Source organism: Capricornis sumatraensis, chromosome 3, assembly GCF_032405125.1.
Source record: "Capricornis sumatraensis isolate serow.1 chromosome 3, serow.2, whole genome shotgun sequence".
Classification (NCBI taxonomy): Eukaryota; Metazoa; Chordata; class Mammalia; order Artiodactyla; family Bovidae; genus Capricornis; species Capricornis sumatraensis.
In genome coordinates this window covers 13701362-13726623 of record NC_091071.1, presented here as the reverse complement: position 1 = coordinate 13726623, position 25262 = coordinate 13701362, and the positions used below count along the sequence as shown (strand labels likewise).

The 25262-nt window shown below is 39.1% G+C and overlaps 1 protein-coding gene across 1 annotated transcript in view; it reads left to right on the top strand.

Annotated features, from left to right (window-relative positions):
- Positions 1–25262, top strand: part of LOC138076148 (S-adenosyl-L-methionine-dependent tRNA 4-demethylwyosine synthase TYW1) — a 140268-nt gene that overhangs the window by 97094 nt on the left and 17912 nt on the right. The window contains exons 14-15 of the mRNA XM_068968376.1: positions 12358–12468; positions 21762–21929. Coding sequence (XP_068824477.1) covers positions 12358–12468; positions 21762–21929 — 279 coding nt within the window. The remainder of the gene's footprint in view (positions 1–12357; positions 12469–21761; positions 21930–25262) is intronic.

Sequence of the window (25262 nt, the reverse complement as noted above, 5' to 3'; positions counted from 1 at the left end):
CTGCCTTCAATCTTTCCCAGTATCAGGTGTTTACAAATGAGTCAGTTCTTCGCATCAGGTGGCCAAAGTATTGGAGTTTCAGCTTCAGCATCAGTCCTTCCAATGAATATTCAGGACTGACTTCCTTTAGGATGGACTGGTTGGATCTCCTTGCAGTCCAAGGGACTCTGAAGAGTCTTCTCCAACACCACAGATCAAAAGCATCAATTCTTCGGCGCTCAGCTTTATAGAAATCTTAGCATTTTGTTTATTCTCTTTCATTGTTTTGGTTTCGTCTTGAGCTCTTTACATTCTGTCTCTCTTATTAATCATCTTTTCCCCTCTCATTGGTTCTTGTTTCTTTCCTTTTCCTTGCATTCCCATGTTTTATTGATAAATTTCTGTGATTGTGGCTCTCAGGTAACTAAAAAGAAAAGCATAACGTGAGAGTTGTGAGTTAAGTTTTACGTGGAGCAAAATGAGGACTGCAGCTTGGGAGACAGCATTTCAGATAGCTCTGAGAAACTGCTCCAAAGAGATAGTGGGGAAGGTAAGTATATATGTGATTTTGGTAAAGGGGGAGTACATGCAAGCAAGCACATATTTTTTTTTAGGTTTCTGCCAGTCATTCTAGATGTGAGGAGGTACAAGAATTGGGCACATAAAATTGGCTTCTGAAAATAATCGAACTATCTGAAGACCTGTCATGCCAATTGTTCCCCTAGCACAGAGTGCCTCATTTCTGCTCTCTGCTCTGAACTCCTTTCATAGGGTGTTGAAAACCAGCTGGTGCAGTAGCACATGATTTAATCCTTGTAGAGGTAGATGGCAAGTGCCAATGGCACGTGTCAGTTTGTAGTTGACACAGGGCACTAGTCGTTTTTACACTGTAAGAACAGTCCTGTTCAAAAGGCCAATAGAGCTTTCTCTCTTCCATTCTGTTCTAACCTCCAAAAGATGGAAAAACACTGCTCCATATTACTCATTTGCTTTTCCGGTGTGTAAATACTACTGCCTTTTAAAAGAATCCTCTCGTGGGGTTTGTTTTTCCCTGCTCTTAGTTACGTACACTTTCTCTTTATACAGCTGCCAGTGCTCTTAGTCTCTTTTGTGTTTGCATCTTGAGCACCTCAGCTTCCTCTTCTTGTTGGTTTTCAAGAGATGGACTTACAGTTCCCCTTTGACCGTACTTCCACTATGCAGTATGCTCCATGTCTGCCAGTTAGTTCCACATCCTCAGATTCAACCAACTGCAGAGCAAAAACATTTGGGGAAGACAAAAAATTCCAGAGAGTTTCAAAAAGGAAAACTTAAATTTGCCTTGCAACTGTTTACATCGCATTTACATGATATTTCCAACTATTTACATAATATATACATTGTATTAGGTATTATAAGTACTCTAGAGATGATTTAAGATGTACAGGAGGATGTGCATGCATTATATGCAAATACTGTGCCATTTTATATTAGAGATTTGAGCATCTGAAGATTTTGGTATCTGTGGTTGTCCTAGAACCAACCCGTGAATATTGAGTGTTGACTGTATGCATACATTATAATGTGATTGTGTGTGTGTGTACATGTATGTGTATATATATCAAATTTTTTAAATTATATGTGATTTCACCTTCCTTCTACTCCTTCACATAAGCAACATCTTCCTTCACATTAACCATGTTACTAGGAGGATGTCAAGCCGGTTTTTTTCCCTCTTTGCTATTATAAGTAGCACAGAGGTCCATGACTCTTCAAATTCAGGCCACATTCTTTCTCATATTCAAGTTGACTTGCATGGTCTTCTGAGGCTCAGCCGAACCTAAGGCAAATCTTTTTCGACTTCCTTTACCAGATTTCTGGTTTTTGAGCATAGGATTTTGTTTGAGGGATCTGTTTAAGGATAATTAAGATCAGGCATATCAAGAAACTTTTAAGCTGATCTATTCTCATCTAAAGAGTCAATACTATTAATATTAAAAAGTGCGTGTGCGGGTTTTCTGACCCCGCTACTTTTTTTGTATTTCCTTCTCAGATTTTTGTGTTTCTCCTGTGTCTATGTATTTATGTCATTAATACTGTAGTACACGTACAATTTTGTTTTTAGCTGTTTAAAATTTCAATGCTGTTACATAAAAATTACCCCTTATTATTAAACTTTCTTTTAAAACAGTTATTCTCAATAGGAGCAAAGGTACAAGAGAAAAACAGGTCTCCCACCCCCTTCCTTCCTGTTTTCTGAGAATCACATGTGTATGGAGCTCTCTTACTGTTAGGATGATGTTTCTCTGCCATGTTCAGGTTCATAACCGGTGTTCTGAAATAATCATCTTTAGTGTTAAATAGCTGTATCATAAATCTTCTAGCTATTTCTTGGGATTGAGATATTTATAGTATCTCATTATTATAAATAAAGCTGGAATGAACCTTCTTATTCATCAGTATTTGTCCACAAATTTTATCATTTCCAAAGGCTAACATCTTTAGAAATGTAGTTATTGGATCAACAGATTTGAGTATTTTTCAGAGACTTTAATCATGTTGCCATGCTACTTCCCAAAATGTTTGTAGTGAATTATGCTTTTACCGTCAGTGAATGAATTTCTCTGTCTTGCTATACTCTAGGCAGCAGTGAATATTGCTATTTTAAAAAAATCTTTGCCAATCTGATAAGCCAAAATGGTACCTCATTACTGCTTCAATTTGCATTTCTTTGATTACTGGTAACTCAGAGCTGTGTTTTAGGAGACCATTTTATCTTGTTTTGACACACAGCCTCAGCTCAAGTTTGTCTTGAATTGCAACTGTCAAGATAAATTGTTGAAATTAAGAACTGTAGTCCTGGGATATAATAACCTCATCGAGAATATGTAGCACTGCAAGATGCCTAATTAGAGGGAACAGAATTCTAACTCATAACTATATATTTTTAAACCTTCTTAGTATGGATTTTTAAAACATTCAAGAGAGGAGAGAATAGTACAGGGAATTCCTATGTAACCATGATCTTAGCTGTCATTTTCACCTCTCCTTCTGAGACTTATAATGTGTATGTTAAACACTTTAATCCTCTCCAGTATTCTTGCCTGGAGAATTCCATGGACAGAGGAGCCTGGCAGGCTGCAGTGCATGGGGTCACGCAGAGTCGAACGTGACTGAGCAACTAACACTTTCACAGGTGTTTAAAGAGGAATGTAAATAAACCTACAACCCTTCTGATCCTTATAAGTAAGCACTATTAGTGGCTTGATGTGTTTCCTTTATGATTTCTTTTCCTTTTGGATTTTCTTCACTCAGTCTTATAAAACTGTCCTTGCCATCTTTCCTTGATCTACATTTTCAATTTTTCATAAAAGTTTAAATTAGTTGGTTACTTAGTTAATTTATTTTGGGAATAATTCTATAATAGTTTTCTTACCTTTGAATATGAAGAATACTTCACTTAGTTGGGTCATGAGTTATATCTTTGAATTTATTTTCTACTTTTTTGCTTTATTTGACCTATCAGATTGATACATTTTGTTTTGTCTCCCATGAACAGTATCAAACTTAATTAAGGGACTTCCCTGGTGGTCCAGTGATTAAGTTTCTGTGCTTCTAGGTTCGATTCTTGGTCAGGGAACTAGCTCCTGCATGCCACAACTATGAGCTCACACACCACTACTAAAGATCCTGCATGCTGCAGCTAAGACCTGGCACAGCCAGATGGAGCCAAACAAAAACAAAAAGCAAAAAAATGACACTTGATTAATTAAAGCCATTTTAAGAATAGATATGCTTTCTAAGGTCTTTAAAAGAATCATTGCCCAGTTTCTAGTATTGGCGAACACATATTCCTTTGATTTTAAAAACAATGGTTGTCAATGAGGGATTGTTTCACTTTTAAGTTGTGTTTTGTTTTAAGGAGTTCAGAATCATGTTTTTTGACAAGCATGGTACGATCTGGTCAATATTCTATCTGGTTTTCATGGCTTGTGGAGCCAGGCAGGAGTGTTGAAGTCTTGTCTTGATGGTTTCCTGGCTCCTCTCCTCTTTTGTTATTAACCATTGTTGCTAATTTCTTCTCTGACTTGAGTTTGTTCATTTGCTAGAATAGAATGTAGATTATACAACAGTTGACACTGTGGTTGCTTCATTCACTGCTAAATCTCCAGCACCTAGTGTTAACACCTGGTGACTGTTGGTTGAGTTGATATCTGTGTGATCAAATGAATGGATCTGTGTAACTGCTGGTGGTGGTGGTAGCCGAAATCTATTCATCGTTTTCTCTCTGCGGGGCTGTGTTCTAGGTTCTTTGTTTTAGTCCTTCTAATTTAACAACAATACTATGAGATACAGATACTGTTACTCTTCCTCTTTTACAGAGGGGCAAAGAGCTCACCTAAGCTCACACAGCTGACTCAGTAGCTTCATTGCTACTGTGTACTCTTTTCCTCGTTTTATACTTTTTTCCTCTTTCTTCACTCAGGCCTTTTCTACTTTGTACTTGAGGACTGCCTCCCCATGCGGTTCCCTTTGATGAGCATTTAACATCTACCTTTGGAATTTTGACCTCAATTTTCACTTCATGTGTTTTCAGTCCATGTATTGCTAAGGCAATGGCACCCCACTCCAGTACTCTTGCCTGGAAACTCCCATGGACAGAGGAGCCTGGTAGGCTGCGGTCCATGGGGTCGCGAAGAGTCAGACACGACTGAGCGACTTCACTTTCAACTTTTCACTTTCCTGCATTGGAGAAGGAAATGGCAACCCACTCCAGCGTTCTTGCCTGGAGAATCCCAAGAACGGAGGAGCCTGGTAGGCTGCCGTCTACAGGGTCGCACAGAGTCGGGCACGACTGAAGTAACTTAGCAGTAGCAGCAGCAAGAAACATAACAAATTGAAACTCAAATTTAAAATCTGTCACAAAGATCTGATCTAAAGTCTAGAGGTGAACTTCTAGGTCTCTCGCTGCACAGTCCAGCTGCACATTTGTTGGGATGTAGCTTTCAGATCACCCTGCCCCCCATGTACTGTGTCTGTTCTCACCACTAGGGGAAAAGAATCTTAGACTCTTAAATTAAACAAATACATGTCATGTTGAGGTTTGGCAGAAACCAACACAATATTGTAGAGCAATTATCCTTCAATTAAAAATGAGTAAATTTAATGATTAAAAAACCCCAGAAATACATGAAATTATAATGTGCCAACTACTTGACTTTTTTTTTTAACAAGTCACATTGTGACATTTCACAGATCACATTGTAGCTTGAACAGAAAGTAGCTGAACTTTTTGCCTAATTGGATACTTTTCATCTTCATTTTTATATTCCGTAGTATTCAGTTCAGTTTAGTTGCTCATTCGTGTCTGACTCTTTGTGACTCCATGGACTGCAGCACGCCAGGCTTCCCTGTTCATCACCAACTCCCGGAACTTGCTCAGACTCATGTCCATCAAGTTGATAATGCCATCCAGCCATCTTATCTTCTGTCGTCCCCTGCTCCTCCTGCCTTCAATCTTTCCCAGCATCAGGGTCTTTTCCAGTGAGTCAGTTCTTCACATCAGGTGGCCAAAGTATTGGAGTTTTAGCTTCAGCATCCATAGTATTGGGTTGGCCAAAATCTTTCCATAAGATGTAACGAAAAAACCCAAATGTTCCTTTGACTGACCCAATATTACACCATCCATTTCCCCTACTAGATAATATGGCACATTCAGAAAATCCTGCAGTAATAACCAATCCAGAACCTATACAAATTAAATTTGCTAATTAAATCCCCAAATTGGGGGAAAATATTTTTTATTCAAATTAAATTACTACAGTCCAGTTTGTACTCCAATTTTCCCTCTCTCTCTCTCCTGTTTTTTTTTTTTTAATCTAAAAGGATAATATAAAGTGTTAAGTATGTCCTTTGCAAAGGCAATTGCAGTTCTCACCTCTCAAGCATCATCTGTACTCAGTTTTTGTTTTAATTTGATCTAACTGGAGTTTAACTCCACTTTCTTCTATAGACTTTAGGAACTACTTTAACTAATTTTATATAGACTTTAAAGTCTCCGAAACTGTCCCATTGAACAGGCTCCCTACAGACACAGTGAAACCCAGAATGTGAATCTAATCGTTTGAAATAAAATCTAATGACATTCCTGTCTTTGTAACCCCATAGTAGTGCTTTTGATTGTCTTTAATCATCTGAACATTAGCATGCTGTAGATAAAAGGTAAGTGTACTAAAATCAGTTACTTCTGTTGATCAAAAGATATGCAGAAAGTAAAAAGGAAAGCCTTAAAGCAGATGAAAATATTTCTGATATAATTATAACAGAGTTCTTATAGCCAGGATATATAAAGAATTTGAAAAACCTGGTAGTAAAAAGACCATTATCCCCATAGAGAAATATTCAAGACGCTCGAACAAACACTTCACAAAAGTAGAGATTAGAATGGCCAAAAACATACTCAACTTCATCACCAAACAGACAGATAATTTTCCCCCAATTTGGGGATTTAATTAGCAAATGTGATTTGTATAGGTTCTGGGTTGGTTATTACTGCAGGGTTTTCTGAATGTGTCATATTATCTGGTAGGGGACATGGATGGTATAATATTGGGTCAGTCAAAAGGTACATTGGGCTTTTTCATTACATCTTATGGAAAAACAGACAGTAAACAGACAGACAAAATAGAACAGCACAGCAATGGCTGAAGTTTTAAAAGACTACCAGCAAGAGCTGTTGAAGATGAGGAGCAGCTGGAACTCTGATCCACTGGAGGTGGATGTGTGGTCAAGTAACCTTGAAAACCAGTCCGGCAAAATACCTGCGCTTCCTGTGATGCAACATTTCCACTCTTAGGAACATCAAAGAAATGTGTCTTATCAGGAGTCAGGTACTGTAACACTCTGCAGTGGTGTTTTGTAAGAGACCATCCTGGGAAAACAACCAACCAACAACTTTCACTAGTAGTATTTTCGTATACTGGAGTACTAAACAGCAGTAAAAATGTATCTAAAGCTAGAATCACCATCAAATTCAGTGAATGAAATTTAGTGAAAGAAGCAGACATAGAAGAATATATGTCATAATAGCATTTCATAAAATTCCCTAAAGCAGAAAAAGCTAAACTCTAGTGTTATGAGAGATTATAATGTTATAACAGCATTGTTTTTCTTTTAATTTTTATTGGAGTATAGTTGATTTACAGTGTTGGATTATTTTCAAGTGTACAGCAAAGTGAATCAGTTTTATATATATTATATTTAAAATATATTTATATATAAATATAGAAAATATACAAATATATTTATATTTAATTTATATATTTATTATATATTTATATTTTTAATTTATATATTTATTATATATTTATATAATATATTTATATATTTATATAATATACTTATATATTATATAAATATCTATTTATATATATTGTATATATTTATACACAATATTTATATTGTATATATATTTATACATTTCTTTTCCCACATAGGCCATTATAGAGTATTGAGTAGAGAGATCCCTGTGCTATACAGTAGGTCCTTATTAGTTACTATTTTATATATAATGTTGCATATACATCAGTCCCAATCTTCCAGCTTATCCTTTCCTCCACCCCTGCTGCTAAGTCACTTCAGTCGTGTCCGACTGTGTGTGACCCCATAGACGGCAGCCCACCAGGCTCCCCCGTCCCTGGGATTCTCCAGGCAAGAACACTGGAGTGGGTTGCCATTTCCTTCTCCAGTGCATGAAAGTGAAAAGTGAAAGGGAAGTCGCTCAGTTGTGTCCGACTCTTCGCGACCCCATGGACTGCAGCCTACCAGGCTCCTCTGTCCATGGGATTTTCCAGGCAAGAGTACTGGAGTGGGGTGCCATCGCATTCTCCCCGCTCCACCCCTAGGAACCATAAATTTTCAGCATTGTTTTATAACAGCTAAAAGGTAGAAATAATCTAGATGTCTATCAGTGGGGATATGGCTGAATGAATTATTGTATACTCATATAATGGAATGTTAATTAACAAAATGAGCAGATCCCAACATACAGCAACATGGATGAACTGTATAAACACCATGTTGTGTGAGAGAAGCAAGACACAAAAGAATATATGGTTCTTTATATATACATTTCAAACATAAGCACAAGTCTAATATTTAATGTTGAAGTCAGAATATCAGCTAGCTTTAGGGTGGAGGGAATGGATGGTGCTGGGCGGGTGATGGATATTTCTTTGTGTTAATCCCTTGGGTGATACATTTGTGTTTTATGTACATTTCTCTTTGCATGATTTATTTCACAATTTGAGAAGGTTTAGCAATGAGAGATAGAGTCTGCCTTGGATTCTTTCTGCTTGGGTTCATATCCGAGCTCTGTTGCTTTCCAACTGTGTAACTTTGGGAAATTTATTTAGCAGCCCTGGGCCTCAAATTCATATCTATAATGTGAAGATAATAAACCTATTTTATAAGATTTGTTGCAAAGAAGAGACAAATATTGGAATCTTTGCTAAGATATTAAACACAACAACAGCTGGCACATAGTAAGGGCTGACTCATTGCCAACTCCTGCTATTGTTTTTGTTGGTATCATTCCTAGTTTATTTGTTGAAAAGAATTTTTAACTCCCATTGGAATTACATTATATTTAGAAATCTATCATGGCTCTCCATGTAGGCTAGTTTTTTGTTATGATCTCAGAAAAGTTTACTTTTTTCACTGTCCATGTTATTTCATAAATAATCATCAAGTGTTTCATAGTTGTATTTTGTAAAGTAGAATTTGTGCTTTGTAATATATATGTATATGCTATATAGATATAGATATATGTATATATAGTTCTATGTAGCGTATATATGCCATATAATAGCTAATACATATTATGACTTACTGCTGCCAGCATGGTTCTAAGCGTTATGTAGTAGTGAAAGTCGTTCAGTCGTGTTTGACTCTGCTACCCCATGGACTATACAGTCCATGGAATTCTTTGGGCCAGTATACTGGAGTGGGTAGCCGTTCCTTTCTCCAGGGCATCTTCCCAACCCAGGGATCAAACCCAGGTCTCCTGCATTGCAGGCGGATTCTTTACCAGCTGACCCACCAGGGAGGCCCAAGCATTATGTAGATGAACACTTGCAATCCTATGCAAAACCTGCATTTTATGCAGGGAGGAACTGAGTCAGAGAGTTAAAGATGGCTAGTATATGGTCTGGGATTCGGTCTGGCCTGGCTTCCCTGATAGCTCAGTTGGTAAAGAATCTGCCTATAATGCAGGAGACCCCGGTTTGATTCCTGGGTCAGGAAGATCCCCTAGAGAAGGGATAGGCTACCCACTCCAGTATTCTTGGACTTCCCTTGTGGCTCAGCTGGTAAAGAATCCGCCTGCAATGCAGGAGACTTGGTTTCAATCCCTGGGTTGGGAAGATCCCCTGGAGAAGCGAACGGCTACCCGCTCCAGTATTCTGGCCTGGAGAAATTCTATGGACTATATAGTCCATGGAGTCTCAAAGAGCCGGACCAACTTTCACTTTCAGAGTCCACATCTATCCTACCACTCTGCTAGGAAACCTGCTCATTTTTCTATTTTTATTTGGTCACTGGCCAATTTGACTTAATCTGATTTTTACTGGATTTTCTTAGGTTTCCAGGAAGCCAACTATATCATTTACAAGTACTTTTTTTTTTTTTTGGTATACTATTCAATTAGTCTTGTTCTTGCCTTATTGCTTTGACTTTAACTTTCAGAAAAGTGTTTATAAAGATAATAGAGTGGACATTCTGCTGTTAGTCTGATTAAATGGAAATACCTCTGTTTTTTGCATCTATAAGAATGACATGGACTATTGACTCAAGGGTGTTTTCTTTATGTTAATGGTATATTTTTTAATTTTTGAGTTTACCAAATGGTTTTTCGGTTGTTCTGTTTTGTTTTAAAATCAGGGATGGACTTTAAACTATATCTATAAGATGACTGATTGATTTTTCTGTGTCACAATATTAATGTGATGAATTATATTAATACATAACCTAATATTGAATGGGCTTCCCTGGTGGCTCAGATGGTAAAGAATCCCTCTGCAATACAGGAGACCCAGGTTCAATCCCTGGGTCGGGAAGATCCCCTGGAGAAGGAAATACCCACTCCAGTGTTCTTGCCTGGAGAATTCCATGGACAGAGGATCCTGGGGGGCTACAGTCCATGGGTTGCAAAGAGTCAGGCATGACTAAGTGACTTCACTAATATTGAGTCATCTCTCCTTTTCTAGAATTTTTAACATAATGCTGGATTTTATTTGCTTCGGCTTCCCTTGTAGCTCAGTCGGTAAAGAATCTGCCTGCAGTGCAGGAGACTCGGGTTCGATCCCTGGGTTGGGAAGATCCCTGGAGAAGGAAATGGCAACCCACTCCAGTATCCTTGCCTGGAAAATCTTATGGACAGAGGAGCCTGGTAGACTGCAGTCCATGGGGTCGCAAAGAGTTGGGCACGACTGAGCGACTAACACTAAAATTTCAGTAAGATTTTTGCATGTATAAATACAAGTGAGATTAGTCTGCAGCTCTCTATCCTTTTTGTTAGGTTTTGGCACTGGGTGAGTTCTAGCTATGTAAAGGAAATCTGGAAGATGTGTGTCTTTTCATGCTTTATATACTGCATTTAAAAAATAAGTTTTGAGTACATTTTCTAAAGTGGCCGCCTAATGATATTCATCTCTTCATCTCTTGGTTCTCTTCAGATATAAGCAAAAGTAGAGAGAGAGATTGGTATCTTTTAATGGAAGTATAGTTGATGTGCAATATTATGTAAGTTTCAGGTGTACGATATAGCAATTCACAAAAAGATTATACTCCATTTATAGTTATTGTAAATTATTGGCTATATTCCCCTGTGCTGTATAATATATCCTTATGGATTATTTTATACATAATAGTTTATATCTCTTAATCCCCTACCCCTATCTCCCTCCTCCTCCCTTTCCTCTCCTCACTGGTAACCACTAATTTATTCTCTGTATCCATTTCTGTTTTGTTATGTTCACTGGTTTGTTGTATTTTTTTTTTAGATTGCACATATAAGTGATATCATTCATTGTTTGCCTTTCTCTGACTGCCTTATTTCACTTAGCATAATCTCCTTCAAGTCCAACCATGGTGTTCCAAATGGCAAAATTTCATTATTTTTTATGGCTGAGTAATATTCTGTTGTTTATATATACCACATCTTTATCCATTCATCTTTTGGTGGACATTTAAGTTGTTTCCGTATCTTAGGAATTGTAAATAAATTCTGCTGTGGACATTGGGGGACATGTAGAGATTAGTATCATCCTTTTCAGCTCTCATCTCACTTTGTCTTTCTCTTGAGTATAATGAGCCTTGCTACTTAAAGCATGGTTTGAGGTTTAGCAGCATGGATATTGCCCAGGAACTTGCTTCAAATGAATGCAATCGTGCGCATATAACCACAGGCACCAATCAACTTTGCGTATTCTACTCGTTATATAGGCAAGTCATAGGTTCTGCCCCCACTCTTGTTGTAGATTTTAAGCTACCATTAATCAAGTTGCTTTGAGATGTTTGAGTGAGTCCTTGAACTTTTCACAGTTTGTCTAGGGTCCTGGAAGGGAAAGTCAAGGGTATAAGGTTTTTAAAGGCTTGCATGACTGTTGTCTAGTTGCTTTTCAGAAAATCAGTACCTTTTTTTTTTACATGGCAGACAAACAGATGGCAACATTGACAGTTCATCAATGTGCCTTTTCTGCCAGCTAGGGACCATTAAATAATAAGGAAGCAGGAAAGAGGAAAAGTGTAAATTAAAAATCCTTATCTTAAATAGTTTGATAACGGAGAGCCTGAAGGTTATTTGATTTCATTTTTGACAGTCTGAAACTATTTAGTCAATTTACTATTTCTGATCAAGTGGAATTCAGTGTATTTGTTAAGAAACTTCTTGGTATCTTATCTAGCATTAATGACTCAGACAATAAAGAATCTGCCTGCAGTGCAGGAGTCCCAGGTTCGATATCTGAGTCAGGAAATCCCCTGGAGAAGGGAATAATGGCTATCACTCCAGTAGTCTTGTCTGGAGAATCCCATGGACAGAGGACCCTGGCGGGCTACAATCCATGGGGTTGCAAAGAGTCAGACATGACTGAGCAAGTAGCACTTATCCAGTGTTAGATACTGTTAGTGAGGGAAGAGAAATATGCCAATATTTGTGCCTATAAGGCTTCTGGGAGTCTTATGATATTATTTACATTTTTTTCATCTTTCTACAAAATGTAAACTTCAATTTTTAAAAGTTCATACTGGATTTCACCTTGCCTGGGTTTTCTGTGGGTTGAAGAAATTTGAAAATCTTCCAAGGTGATAAAAACCAAGTTATCTTTTCCTGTCTTTTAGCAACAACGTACTGTCTACAGACTGACTTTAGTGAAGGCATGGAACGTGGATGAGCTCCAGGCCTATGCCGAGCTGGTGTCCCTGGGGAGTCCTGACTTCATCGAGGTGAAGGTAAGCCCCTGGCAGCCAGTGCTGGGCACACTTCCCCTGGCGCTTTGCTGGCCACGGTGGAGTTACAACCTTCTAAAACCCTACATGAGGTCCTGGATGTTTGATTTATTTATGCAAAAATATTAATCAAGATCTTGGCACTGTTCTAGCCATTGGGGATAAGAACAGTAAAGACCAAGCATTTGCTCTCATGTATAAAAAGCTTATATTTTAGTGAGCCATAGACTGTCAACAGAAAATAAATGTACTGTCCACTACATAGTAACTTCAATATGCGGAGTAGAACACTGTTATAGTGAGTAATTGTTTGACTTTTAAATAAACCTTTGCTATGGAAAACTTCAAATATATACAGAAGTAGAGAGACTGATGTAATGAACCTCTATCCATCCATTACCCAGCTTCAAAAATTATCAGCTCATGTTTCAACTGTACTCCTACCCATTTTCCTGCCCTTACCTATTATTTTCAAGCAAATCCTCACATTATACCATTACCTATAGCTGTTTCCGTGTGTATTTTTTAAAGATATACACTCACTTTAAACACTTATTCAGAATACTGTTCTTACAACTAAATCGTTTTAATAGTAATTTCTTAAATTTTGGGGCATATAAGATTTCAAAGTCGACTGATTAACAGTATTTTTTTTAGTTGAAATAGAGTTGATTTACAATATTAGTTTCAGGTATACAGCAAAGTAATTCAGTTATATATTTTTTTTTCAGGTTATTTTTTATTATAGGTTATTATAAGATATTGAATATAGTTCCCTGTGTTATATAGTAAATCCTTGTTGCTTGTCCATTTTGTGTATAGTAATGTTTATTGATTAATCCCATACTCCTAATTTACTCTTCCCTTTCCCCTTTGGTAATAACTAAGTTTGTTTTCTGTCTGTGAGTCTGTTTCTATTTTGTATGTAGATGCATTTGTATTCTTTTCAAGATTCTGCACATAAATGATCCCCTGTAACATTTGTCTTTTTTTGACTTACTTCACTTAGTGTGATATTCTCTAGATGATCTGTGTTGCTGCAAATGGTAGTATTTTATTCTTTTTAATGCCTGAGTAATATTCCATTGTGTATATACATCATATCCTCTTAAACCAGTTGTCTTGGTTATTTGAAAAGGTTAGTCGCTCAGTCGTGTCCAACTCCTTGCGACCCTATGGACTGTAGCCCACTAGGCTCCTCTGTCCATGGGATTCTCCAGGCCAGAGTACTGGAGTGGGTTGCCATTTCCTTCTCCAAGGGGTCTTCCTGACCCAGGGTTTGAACCTGGGTCTCCTATATCACAGGAAGATGCTTTACCCTCTGAGCCACCAGGGAAGCTGGGGTTATTTGAAAATCTAGATCCAAATAAGGGTTAGAATTGGATTCTGTCTGTCTTTAATTTCTTTTAGTCTATTAGTTCTGCTAGTAATTGGTTCCCTAGTAATTTATTTTGTTGGAAAAAATGGGTCATTTATCCTGGTTAGTTCCCTGTATTTAAATTTTAGATTTTGCCCTATTATTCTTTTGCCCCATTTTCTGTGGGTTAGTAGTTAGATCAAAAGAAGATTGATCAAGGGTGTGTGTGTGTGAGTGAGTGTGTGTGTGAGTGTGTGTGTTTGCATTTCAAGACTATTTCATTGGTGCCGATTTCCAGCAGGCGACATTTAATGTCACGTTTTTGCCCGTGTTTCTTTGGGATAGATACCTGTAAGTGGATTGATGTGTGAGAGGATACATGGATATGCTGTTTTGCTAGATATTGTGGTTGGCTGTTTTAGATTTGATAAGCAGGAAAGTTTTTTGAGGAGATGGCTCTTTTAAAAATTGCTACCTGAGTAGGAAGAAGCAACACAATATTCAAAGGCTTGGGGTCAGAGCCTTCTGGACAGATGGCACAGCTGGTCTGCAAGAGGGCCTTTGTGACCTCTGGGGTGGTTGGAGTTGGCTGTGGTACAAGATGAATCAGAGAAGGGGGCTGGGGCCAGATTTTGTTAGGCCTTTCACACAAGGATAACAGAATCAAATTTTATACTAAGTTTAATGATAAAACTTTTTTTTGTACTTGGTGTACTTGGAAAGGATTTTAAAAGCTAGAGAGTGATGAGATCTGATTCATGATTTTAAAAGATCACCCTGCTGTTTCTGTGAGTTGGTTTACAAGGGCAGTAGTAGAAGTAGGTAGACCAGTAACAAAACTTTTGCCAAGCAAGAGGTGTGACGGCTTAGGGAAGGTCTTTGGTGATATAGTTGGAGAGGAGTGGGTGCTTCCGTGATGAATTTTGAAAGTAGATCCAACCGAACTTGTTAGATGATGTAGGGAATGACAGAACAAAGGGAATCAAAATAGTACCTGGGTTTTTGGCTTAAGCAACCGTGTAGATGTGGAACGGTTTGCTGATGTGGAAAAGACCAATGGAGAAGGGAGGCCGATTTGGGGAGTGATCTCATGAGTTTCTGTGTCAGCCTGAGTAATTAGAGATAGCTTTTGAATATCTAAGGGTAGATTCAAATAAGCCATAGGTTATATAAACCTGGAGTCCTGGGGATGAGACAAGCCTGGCAATAACGACTTGGAAGTCATCAGCATGAGATAGTAAGTAGTGAAAGCTGTAGAATATTAACAGGCAGATAATATGCCAGGCTTTCATGGACAACTAAGAATACGCAAAAATGAGAGAAAGTGACCAGAAAATTCACCTAGCCTCTCAGAGCTCCACTCTTCCGTTCATGTTTATGAAGCTGGGTGCACTCTGTCACGTCAAAGGATATTTCAGTTTTAGAGCTATCTTTTAGTAAGTTCAGCGTTCTGTATGACTGTCTTCTGGAGGGATGGGGAGGCTGGAGCAGATGAAATATTGCTGTCTGAGTGTGTAGCAATCTCTAGTCAGGTCAAAGACACTTTTCAAGTTGTTCTTAATTTCAAAAGGCTCCTCTTGGCAAGAACTCTAATGATGCAAAGATACAAACTACATCTTAAATATATGCCTTGGCTTAACAAAGCCTTGCCAATGTCAAGGATTAGTGGTGGTTTAATTTATGACTTAGCTATTAAAGAATGTTGCTTCAAATTATATTGCAGTAAAACATCTATTATTAAGTGACTTGGCTGGATCACACCATCACCTTTTTTTCTCCTTCCTTCTTTCTTTGCAGTCATGTTTTCTGTAATGAACAAGATATTTTATAATCTGAAAAGAATCAACCAGAATAATTTTTTAATGAAAGATGACCACTTTGTAAACAGTGTAATTCTCTGATGGGCATTTTGTATTTGGGCAAACTATTGCTATAACTTGAAAACAGATGAAGCCTTCTTGCCTGTAGCTGAGATGTTATAATGACATAGTTTCTTTCAAACAAGATTTCCATTTTACTGTTTTATCCCTGCCTTTAACAAATATTTCTGTGCTCTCTCCACGTGCCAGGCCTCATCAAAGCACCATAGGTACAGATTTTGTGTCTAAATTTGGATATGCTATTTGGGAAATGGATGTCTTGCTGAGCAAGGCCACATCTGCAGAAGTAAAATGAGCTACTTGGAGAGATTTTTTTTTTAATTGAAAAATTTTTGGAGAAGTGTGTAATCTAATCATGATGTAAAATGTCATATTTAAATTATAAAATATAGGGTAACAGAAAACAGTTTGTGTTGTACCAGGAGAAAGTATGTGATGGTCACTTGACTCTGTAATATCAAGTACCTGGGCCTTTTTTTTTTTAATTTTGTTGATTGATTGGTTTTTGACTGTGCTGGGTCTTTGTTGCTGTGTGTGGGCTTTCTCCGGTTGTGCTGAGTGGGTGTAGCTCCATTAGAGACAGGATATGGATGTGAAGGCAGAAAATTAGGCCCTTTGATCTTTAGCAAGCAGACGAATTAGGAAAAAATTCACACACTGACACAGTGGCGCCTGGAGGTTCATCTCTTACCTGTAAAGGGAAGTGTTAGTTGCACAGTCGTGTCTAATTTTTTGTGACCCTATGGATTGTAGTCTGCCAGCCTACTCTGTCCATGGGATTTTCCAGGCAAGAATACTAGAGTGGGTAGCCATTCCTTCTCCAAAGTATCTTCCTGACACAGGGATAAACCTGCATCTCCTGCATGGGCAGGCAGATTCTTTACCGTCTGAGCCACCAGGTAAGCCCATCCCTTATCTATCTCTTGGTAAAAAAAAAAAAAGTCTCCCAGGGTCCAGCCTTCAAAAAGAGTTAGTGTTCAAGCTTAGTAGTACCTCAAGGTCACATGAATGCTCCAAAGATGTGAAATTGATAATACAAGATGACTGGGATAGTGATATATGTGGGCTCTCAGATCCCACTCATATCCTTTCCCTGGATTTCCTGGATGTGGGTGTGAATGTGGGGGGGTGTAGCCATGTCTCTCATAGTCTCCAGTGGGGAAGATGTGTGAACTTTGCTGTATTCCTAAAGGTACTGATGTCATCTGGGACAGGTTACTTATCTTCATTGAGCCTAAATTTCCTCAGTATTAAAATTAGACTAATAATTTCAATTTAATAGCTTTAGTTGAGAATTCAAGGGGGTAACATATGCCTGGGTTCAATAACTGCTTAGATTACTTTCCATCAAGCATATTATTAAAAATGAATCAATAGAAGCTGCTTATTATATTGATTTTCTCTTTACTTTCACTTTTAGTCTCATAAAACATCTCTCTGTTCCATTCCCTGTAAATTATCATGTATTTTGGGTTCATCAGGCTTAAATGGGCCTCTGTTTGCTAGCCTGAGAAACTTAACCATCGTTATTTGCTTACTTGTTTAAGAAAATGTGTTTGGCGTTGTAAACATCTGCCTTAGTGAGAAGCTTTCATAGCATAATCCATTTTGTAAATGAAATACTGTCTTTGTATTCTGTGCCTAGCACTGCACCTTGAGACGAGTAAGTGCAGTAATTATTTGTTGTCAAATGATTTAAAACCTTCTTCCCATTAGCACTGTGACTCTCGACAGAGCTCAGTCCTTGCAGAATGCCCCTTGCAAAACAAATGACTTAGCATACCTCACCCTCTTTCTGCACACAAACGTTAAGGAATATTGGTCATATTGGTCAGATTCCTTATAACTGTTAGTTGTTCAAGTATGCAACAATACCTGAGCAGTGCTTTCAGTTGGTTTATAATCATTGAAGAGCAGAAAAGTCATGAAAGATATGAAGGAAATTTGGTATTAGAAAAGAGTTACGAAGTCTAATGTCGTGGAAGAAATGTATGACTTGATCTTAGAACAGATTGGTTGAGGGTACAGAGAAGAACAAGGTACAGTTTCTGCCCTTTGAGAGCTCAGGATTTAGACACATCTTTATGCTCGTTATCTGATAAGAGATATGCACAAGACATGATGAATTTGGGATTAGATGGGATGAGGGTTTCTGGCAGAAGATCAGAAAAATGGTGGAAGTTTTAGCTGGGGAAAGACTGGACGCTGAGTCTAGTAAGAAGGCCTCAGGTGCTATGCTGAGAAATTTCGGCTGGTGTTGGGGTCGGCGGGGGGGCTGACAGTGATTGAAACATTTTTAAAACAGTGACATGTATTGCTGCAAAAAGTCACGAAGACAACATTTCTTCTGTCCTCAAAATGATCAGGGACAAAAGAATAATATCAGGAACCTTTTCATACCCAGTCAGTATAATTAGAATTTCAAGAGCCAAAATACTGCTCTTCCCATAGGCTTTAAATCCCCAGGTGAACTTTCTAAGCAGCCTGTAAAAAAGACCTACCTGGTGGCCCCCATCTCCTGGAGCAGAGTGGTCCCTCCAGAAGACACCAGTGTAATGTAATGGGGTGTGTGTGTGAGAGAGTCACTTAGTCGTGTCCTGCTCTTTGCGACCCCATGAACTGTAGCCCACCAGGCTTCTCTGTCCTTGGGATTCTCCAGGCAAGAATACTAGAGTGGGTCACATTTCCTTCTCCAAATATAATACTGTGGGTTGTGCTTTTCACCACAAATATGAAGACACCTAAGTGATCCTGCTCTGCGGGAACTTTCTTTGTGTCTGCCTGTCACTCCTCAGCCTGCAGATATCTGGAGTGAGTGCTTTCAGCCGCCACATTGTTCCCATCTGTTTTCTTAAGGAGGTTGTTTTTTCAAAGTTGTGAGGAAAGAACACGGTGCTGGTGATAAATGGGGTGGGGGTCGTGCTGGTAGGAGAAGGCGGCAGAGAGCTGTGGTCTGAGGGAACTGGAGACATTTTGAGACAGTTCAGGGGCAAGTGTGATCAGGAGTAAGGTCCAGGCGGGTCATCGGTAGACAGGAGTGTGGCGTGAGGTGAAGTAGCCCATGCAGAGGGGGGAGCACCGGAGGGGCGGCTGCTGGAGACCAGCTCACTGGTGGGGGCTGTGCTTTGTCGCAGTTGTGTCCAACTCTTTGCAACCCCATGTATTGTAGCCCGCCAGGTTCCTCCGTCCATGGGGACTCTCCAGGCAAGAATACTAGAATGGGTTGCCATGCCCTCCTCCAGGGGATCTTCCCAACCCAGGGATCAAACCCAGGTCTCCCGCATTGCAGGCGGATTCTCTACCGTCTGAGCCACCAGGGAAGCCCCCAGTTCACTGGTTTCTACCTGTTGCAGTTGTGTCACGATGAAGGCTCGGGCTCTGTAGTTGGCTCAGGAAGTAACCCATACTGCCCACCTCTGAGGGTTTTGTCTGGCTAGAAAGAGTTTTTACACGAAAATGCTTTGTTAATTATAAGGTATCATGTGAGCATATAGAGAAAGTACTAGTGAAAGCCTAGTGATGGCCTATGACAGTCACTCTTCCATTTCCTTTCCAAACCAAATCCCTCCTTAGCATATTGTGCTTTATTATTGCTGAATAATCAATGTTAAGTGAAAATGGCTCAGTCGTGTCCGACTCTCTGCGACCCCATAGGCAATACAGTCCATGAAATTCTCCATGCCAGAATACTGGAGTGGGTAGCCTTTCCCTTCTCCAGGGGATCTTCCCAACCCAGGGATCGAACCCAGGTCTCCCGCATTGCGGGCAGAATCTTTACCAGCTGAGCTATGAGGGAAGCCCAAGAATACTGGAGGGGGTAACCTATCCCTTCTGCAGGGGATCTTCCCGACCCAGGGATTGAACCAAGGTCTCCTGCATTGCAGGTGATTCTTTACCAGCTGAATCTCAAGGAAGCCCAAGTACAAAACATAATATGTGCCTCCTGAGAATCTTGGATGATAATCACTACACCAGCGGCGTGGCTAAATCAATTAAACTATTTTCCAAAGCCATTGTCATGAATATAAGATCTTACCTAAAACCTCTGCTTCAGTGAATTAAGGTAAATATTAAAAATAAATTCCTCTGAATTAGCCACTATCTGCTTGGTTATTCATATAATTTGTCCATCATAAACAGTATTTAAAGTGAAGTAAAGTTCATATTTATGGCTAATTTGACTTATGAATAAATCAGTTTTGTTTGTTTTTAATACATTTGGGCAAGTTCAGTACAATTTTCCAACTACGCTTTCTTAAAGATTTTTTAAACTATTGTTTGCTTTTTTTATTCAGCTAAAACCTGAACTCAGTTTAATGAATTCTGTAAATCATTGGGCTAATAGAGAAGATTCTCTAGTTTATTGTAATTAAGCTGAGTTGCCTCTAGTTTATGTTCAGCAAAGGTCATCTCAGTGTAGTGTACAATAGTCTTTGAACGGCCATCTGGAGTGGTGGGTTTTGCAGAACTCATCTGAGTTTTTGGCCCCCTCCCAGCTCTGCCATCTGTAGGGTCATGATCACTCTGCTTTGCTCATTGTGAGCTTTTCATTTAATGTCATTCTGTCCCCTCCACTCTGTGCGTATGTGTGCATCTCAGAGAGAGCATCTTTTTTTATTTTTATTCTCTACTTAGTAGCAGCATATCTAGACTATTCAAATCTTTTTTTCAAATAAGTTTGATTTCTTAGGTATTCAGAGAGCCTACAAAGTTAAGATATTCCTTATTATTGAAAATTAGTCATTAATCACTTATCACTATGTAACTTACCAGTTAAAGAAATTAGTTATGGAACTTTTGGGTCTTAGATGCTTGGGTTGTCAGGTAGAATTCAAAAGAGTTAAAAACCAATTTATCTTAATGCATTTGTACTGAATGAGAGAATCTCTGTAGGGGTAGATACATGTATATATGTGTGTGTATATATATATAGAAGTATTTCTACAAATGTATTTTCATTTTGGCATGATTCTGTGTTTATATTGGGTTGGCCAGAAAGTTTGTTTGAGTTTTCCCATAACATCATGTGAAAAACTTCAGTGAACATTTTGGCCAACCCAATATACATCCACGTATTACCAAAATATATTACCAAGTGATCTCTTTAGAGAATAATTTGAAAGGAATCCCTATCTGGCCCTTTACAGAAAGTTTACCAGCCTCAGGTTTCCCTGATAGCTCAGTTGGTAAAGAATCTGCCTGCAATATGGGAGACCTGGGTTTGATCCCTGGGTTAGGCAGATCCCTTGGAAAAGGGAGCGGCTACCCACTCCAGTATTCTGGCCTGGAGAATTCCATGAAATGTACCATCCATGGGGTCACAAAGAGTTGGACATGACTGAGCGACTTCCACTTTCTTACCAACCTCAAATTTAAACTTTACTCGAAAATGGGAGCTCATCTTATTTCCCCAGTCAATAGATTTTTCATTGAATTTTTGTGGGTGTCAGCTGTGCCTCCATTATTGTAATCCCATGGCAGTCTCTTGCACTGCATGAGTGAATCTGATTGGAAAGGTACACTATCGGTTGAAAAGTATTATTGTGAGTAGACTGTGCAGGTGGCGATATAGCACGAAGCACAGGCAGCCAAGCCCCCAGCTTTGTCAGAGTGCAGAGAGCCTTGGCCTGGGAGCTCCAGTGCTGTCTTTGTCACTTGCTACTTGTATGAACTTCTGAGCAAATTTTATCATCTTTGTATTACGTTTTCTTTACTTTAAAATATGGATTGGATTGGCGTGGATTGGTTTGAAAGTGTGTTAGTCACTCAGTCATGTCCGATCTCTCTATGACCCCATGGACTGTAGCCCACCAGGCCCCTCTGTCCATGGAATTCTCCACACAGGAATACTGGAATGGGTAGACATTCCCTTCTCCAAGGGATCTCCTCAACCCAGGGATTGAACCCGGGTCTCCTGCATTGCAGGCAGATTCTTTACCGTCTGAGCCCCCAGGGAAGCCCTGGATTGGTTTGTTGGATGACTTCTAGAAGCGTGCCTGGGTCTGAAGCTCTTACTCTGTGACATTTGAATAGGCCTGTAACTGTCTCTGTTTCCACAGGGTGTTACCTACTGTGGAGAGAGTTCGGCGAGCAGTCTTACCATGGCCAACGTGCCCTGGCACGAGGAGGTGGTGCGCTTTGTCTGTGAGTTGGTGGATCTGATCCCCGACTATGAAGTCGCGTGTGAACACGAGCATTCCAACTGTCTTCTCATAGCTCACAAGAAGGTAAGAACAGCTCAGGTACGCGTTCTCCCATCACCCTCGTCCTTCTTGCTCCCTTCTCTTTTTATTTTTCCCCTCACCTTATTATAGTGAAATAATAAGTGAATAATAATAATAATAATATAGTGAAACAGTTCTACTTGTTTGCTACCTTTCCTATAATGAACTTTAAGAAAACCCTGAATTCTGTTTGTTGGACTCATAAACCGCCTTTTCTGTGTGTGATTGCTTCATTTTCAGCCCTGACTCAGGCACTTGAAGTGCCTTCTGGGGTGCATCCTGAGAAACAAAACAAAACACCCTTGTAATAACCTCTAGTCCTTTACCCAGAATGACAAGGGAACGCTAAAATAGTAAACAACCCTCATATGATAGTTTTTGACTGTCAGAAGAAATATTGAGGTGTTTATCAAATTTCAGATCACTTTGAATCCTGGCCTCCACAGAAATGTTTCTGGGATTTTAGTTTTCCTTTTTCCTCTTTAGTGTTTTTAGTACACAGAAAAAGTACCTAAATTTAATGTATTTTAAAAGCAAATAATGCCTAGCAAAGGAAGAATTCAGTTTTTGGTAGAGGCAGGCTCTTAAAAAGAAATAAAATACCCAATCAGAAGTCCAGTGTTAGAATAGCAATCATACTGATATGCCCTTACTGAAATATGTATAGAGAAATAATATAGTGTCTTGGGTTTGATTCAGAATGGTATTAGGTGAGAAGTGTGTGGGTGTGTTGGTGGGCTGGGGGCTTCTGAGGCCAACTGATGGATACACAGAGGCTCATTTTACTTCTCTGCTTAGTTTTCTGTTCATACTCTCCTTTTTTAAAAAAAGTGGACATGGTTGAACCTTGAAAACATTATTCTAGATGCAAAATGGACACAAAAGGCCACATGATATATGATTCTGTTTATATGAAATGTCCAGACAGATCAATCCTTAGAGTCAGAACGTGGTTTAGTGGTTGATGGGGGCTGGGGGAAGAGCAGATCGGAAAGTGACTGGGTATGGGATTTCTTTTTGGGTGATGAAAGTGCTCTGGAATTACATAGTGGTGTTGGTTGCACAACTTTGTGGCTGTACAAAAACCCACCGAATTGTATACTTTAGAAGTTGAATTTTATGGTTTCTGAATTATATCACAATAAAGATAAATTAATACCCCAAAGGTAATAAAGAATGGGCTTACCTTTTCTTATAAAAATGTTTTTTATGCAAGTCAAGTCAGGCTTCATTAATTCAAACATGAGTCTCACTTTTTCCTCCCCACAACCTAAGTGGCTTCCAGAACAGCTTCATAGGTTAATGATATTTAATAATATTAGAAGCACTCAATTAAAATGTCACTTGATCTAGGCTCAAACAAACAGGAGTTTAAAAGGCCCTCATGTCTTAGTCGCAGTGAGATTATATATATCTGACCTAATAAGCTGTCAAACTTAAATATTTAGACAGAAGAGTGTGTTCTGGGAGCGTCAGGGAACAAAGAAATAAAACCCACCTAGTATTTGAAATGTTCATTAAAGTAGCTGGAAAGACAATTAACTTACAAAGTAAATCTTGAAAAATTAAAGCCAAAAAACAGAATTTTATTTTCTAGCTTTTTAATCACTGTTTCTTTTTCAGGTAAGATAGTACCTTTAAAAAAATTACTTGATTGGAGGGGCAGTGCCCTGGAAATAGTCCTGACAATGGTGGCAAAGTTCTCTCTTCCTCACTTAAGTCTGGTCTTCACACCGTAGCCAAAGAAGTCTTTGTAGAACGTAGATCTCTTGCTGCCTTTGACTGACCTCCCATTGCTTTTAGTATGAAAATCAAAATCCTGCAATGTGGCCCCCAGCATCCTGTGTGATCAGTCTCTGTCTGCCTCTCGAGCTTCTTCTGGAACCCCTCTTCCTTCCTTTTCTGCACTTTTTTCCTTTTCTCAGCCTTAGTAGGTCTTAGTTTTGCTCCAGGTAGGCTGGGGATTGTATATTCTTTCTATTCTTTTAGTGGATGTACTAAAGATTACTATTAACATGCATTCTGTACATAATTATTTTGAACTGCTGTCCCATGTCCTATATTGCCTGATTGTTTTCTTCTCTCCTCCACTCAATTAAGCCTCTCTAAACTTCATCTCGAAACTGACACTAATAATACTGACTTTAGATGTTATCGTCAAGATTAAAGTTAATATATTTGAAGTACTCAGAAGGGAACCTAAAATAAAATCAGCAGTTCGTAAATAGTAGTTGTTACTGATGCTTTTATTGGCCTGCACCTATCCACAGGGAGCCCTCAGAAGATGGCCAAGCAAATTACTGAAATCTAGTGTGATAAATGCAACAATAGACATAGGTACAAAGTGCACGCCAGACAGAAGAGAGAGTCTGAGATTGACCTTTGTTATTTTCTTTAATGTGTGTTGAATATCCAGGTGTGTCAGGCACTGTGCTAACATAAAGATGAGTTTAAAAAAAAGATCCCTGCCTTCAAGAATGGTCTACCAAAAAAAGACAAACATCTAAACAAATAAATGCCCCCAAATTATTTCAGATCAATGATGAAAGATTAGAATGGAGCCCAAAGGAGAGCATACTTGGGACTATGATACTATCAGGAGAGATTTCACAGAGGAGTTGCTGTTTGTCTGGGTCTTAAATGATGGCCGAGATGTGGTCCATGAGGAAATGTGGAGCCCTGGCACATTGGGACAACTCCAAAGTAGTTTGGTGTGGCAGGAGGTCAAGAGAAGGGCTAAAAGGAGCAGGGGTGATTTGGCAGGGGCAAGATCACTGATGGCATTGAATGGTATCTTAACTGTGCTTTTTTCCATATGGCGTGGGCAGGCACCAAAGAGTTTTAAGAAGGGGAATGACACAGTCAAATTGGAGTTGCAGAAAAGTTTCTCCAGCAACATTATAGAGGATGAATAGCAAGACAGAGAAACTAGTTAAAAAGGGTTGTGAAAGTCCAGCAGTCTGAGGGCTAAATGCTGAGGGTCTGAAACAAATTGATGTGAAGGGGGAGCATGGGGAGGAGGTGGTCTTGGGAAAGTACTGAATGAGGGCTATTATATTAAAGGGCCTGCCGAATCAAGTGTGACCCCCTGGTTTCTGGCTTGGGTACGTGGGTGATAGTGACGGTGACCTTCACTGAGGTCGTACTGTTTGCATATTGCTTTTTATTGGTTTGTTCGGGGACTTAGGGTAGGGAGTGGATAAGTTCACTGCAATATCAGCAAGCGGTTCGAGTAGAATATAGATATCAGATGATGGAGTCAACAATTTGTGCTTAGAAAGCACGGTCAGTGAGAGACATGGTCAAGGTGAGAACTCCCGTATGCTCACCCTGAGG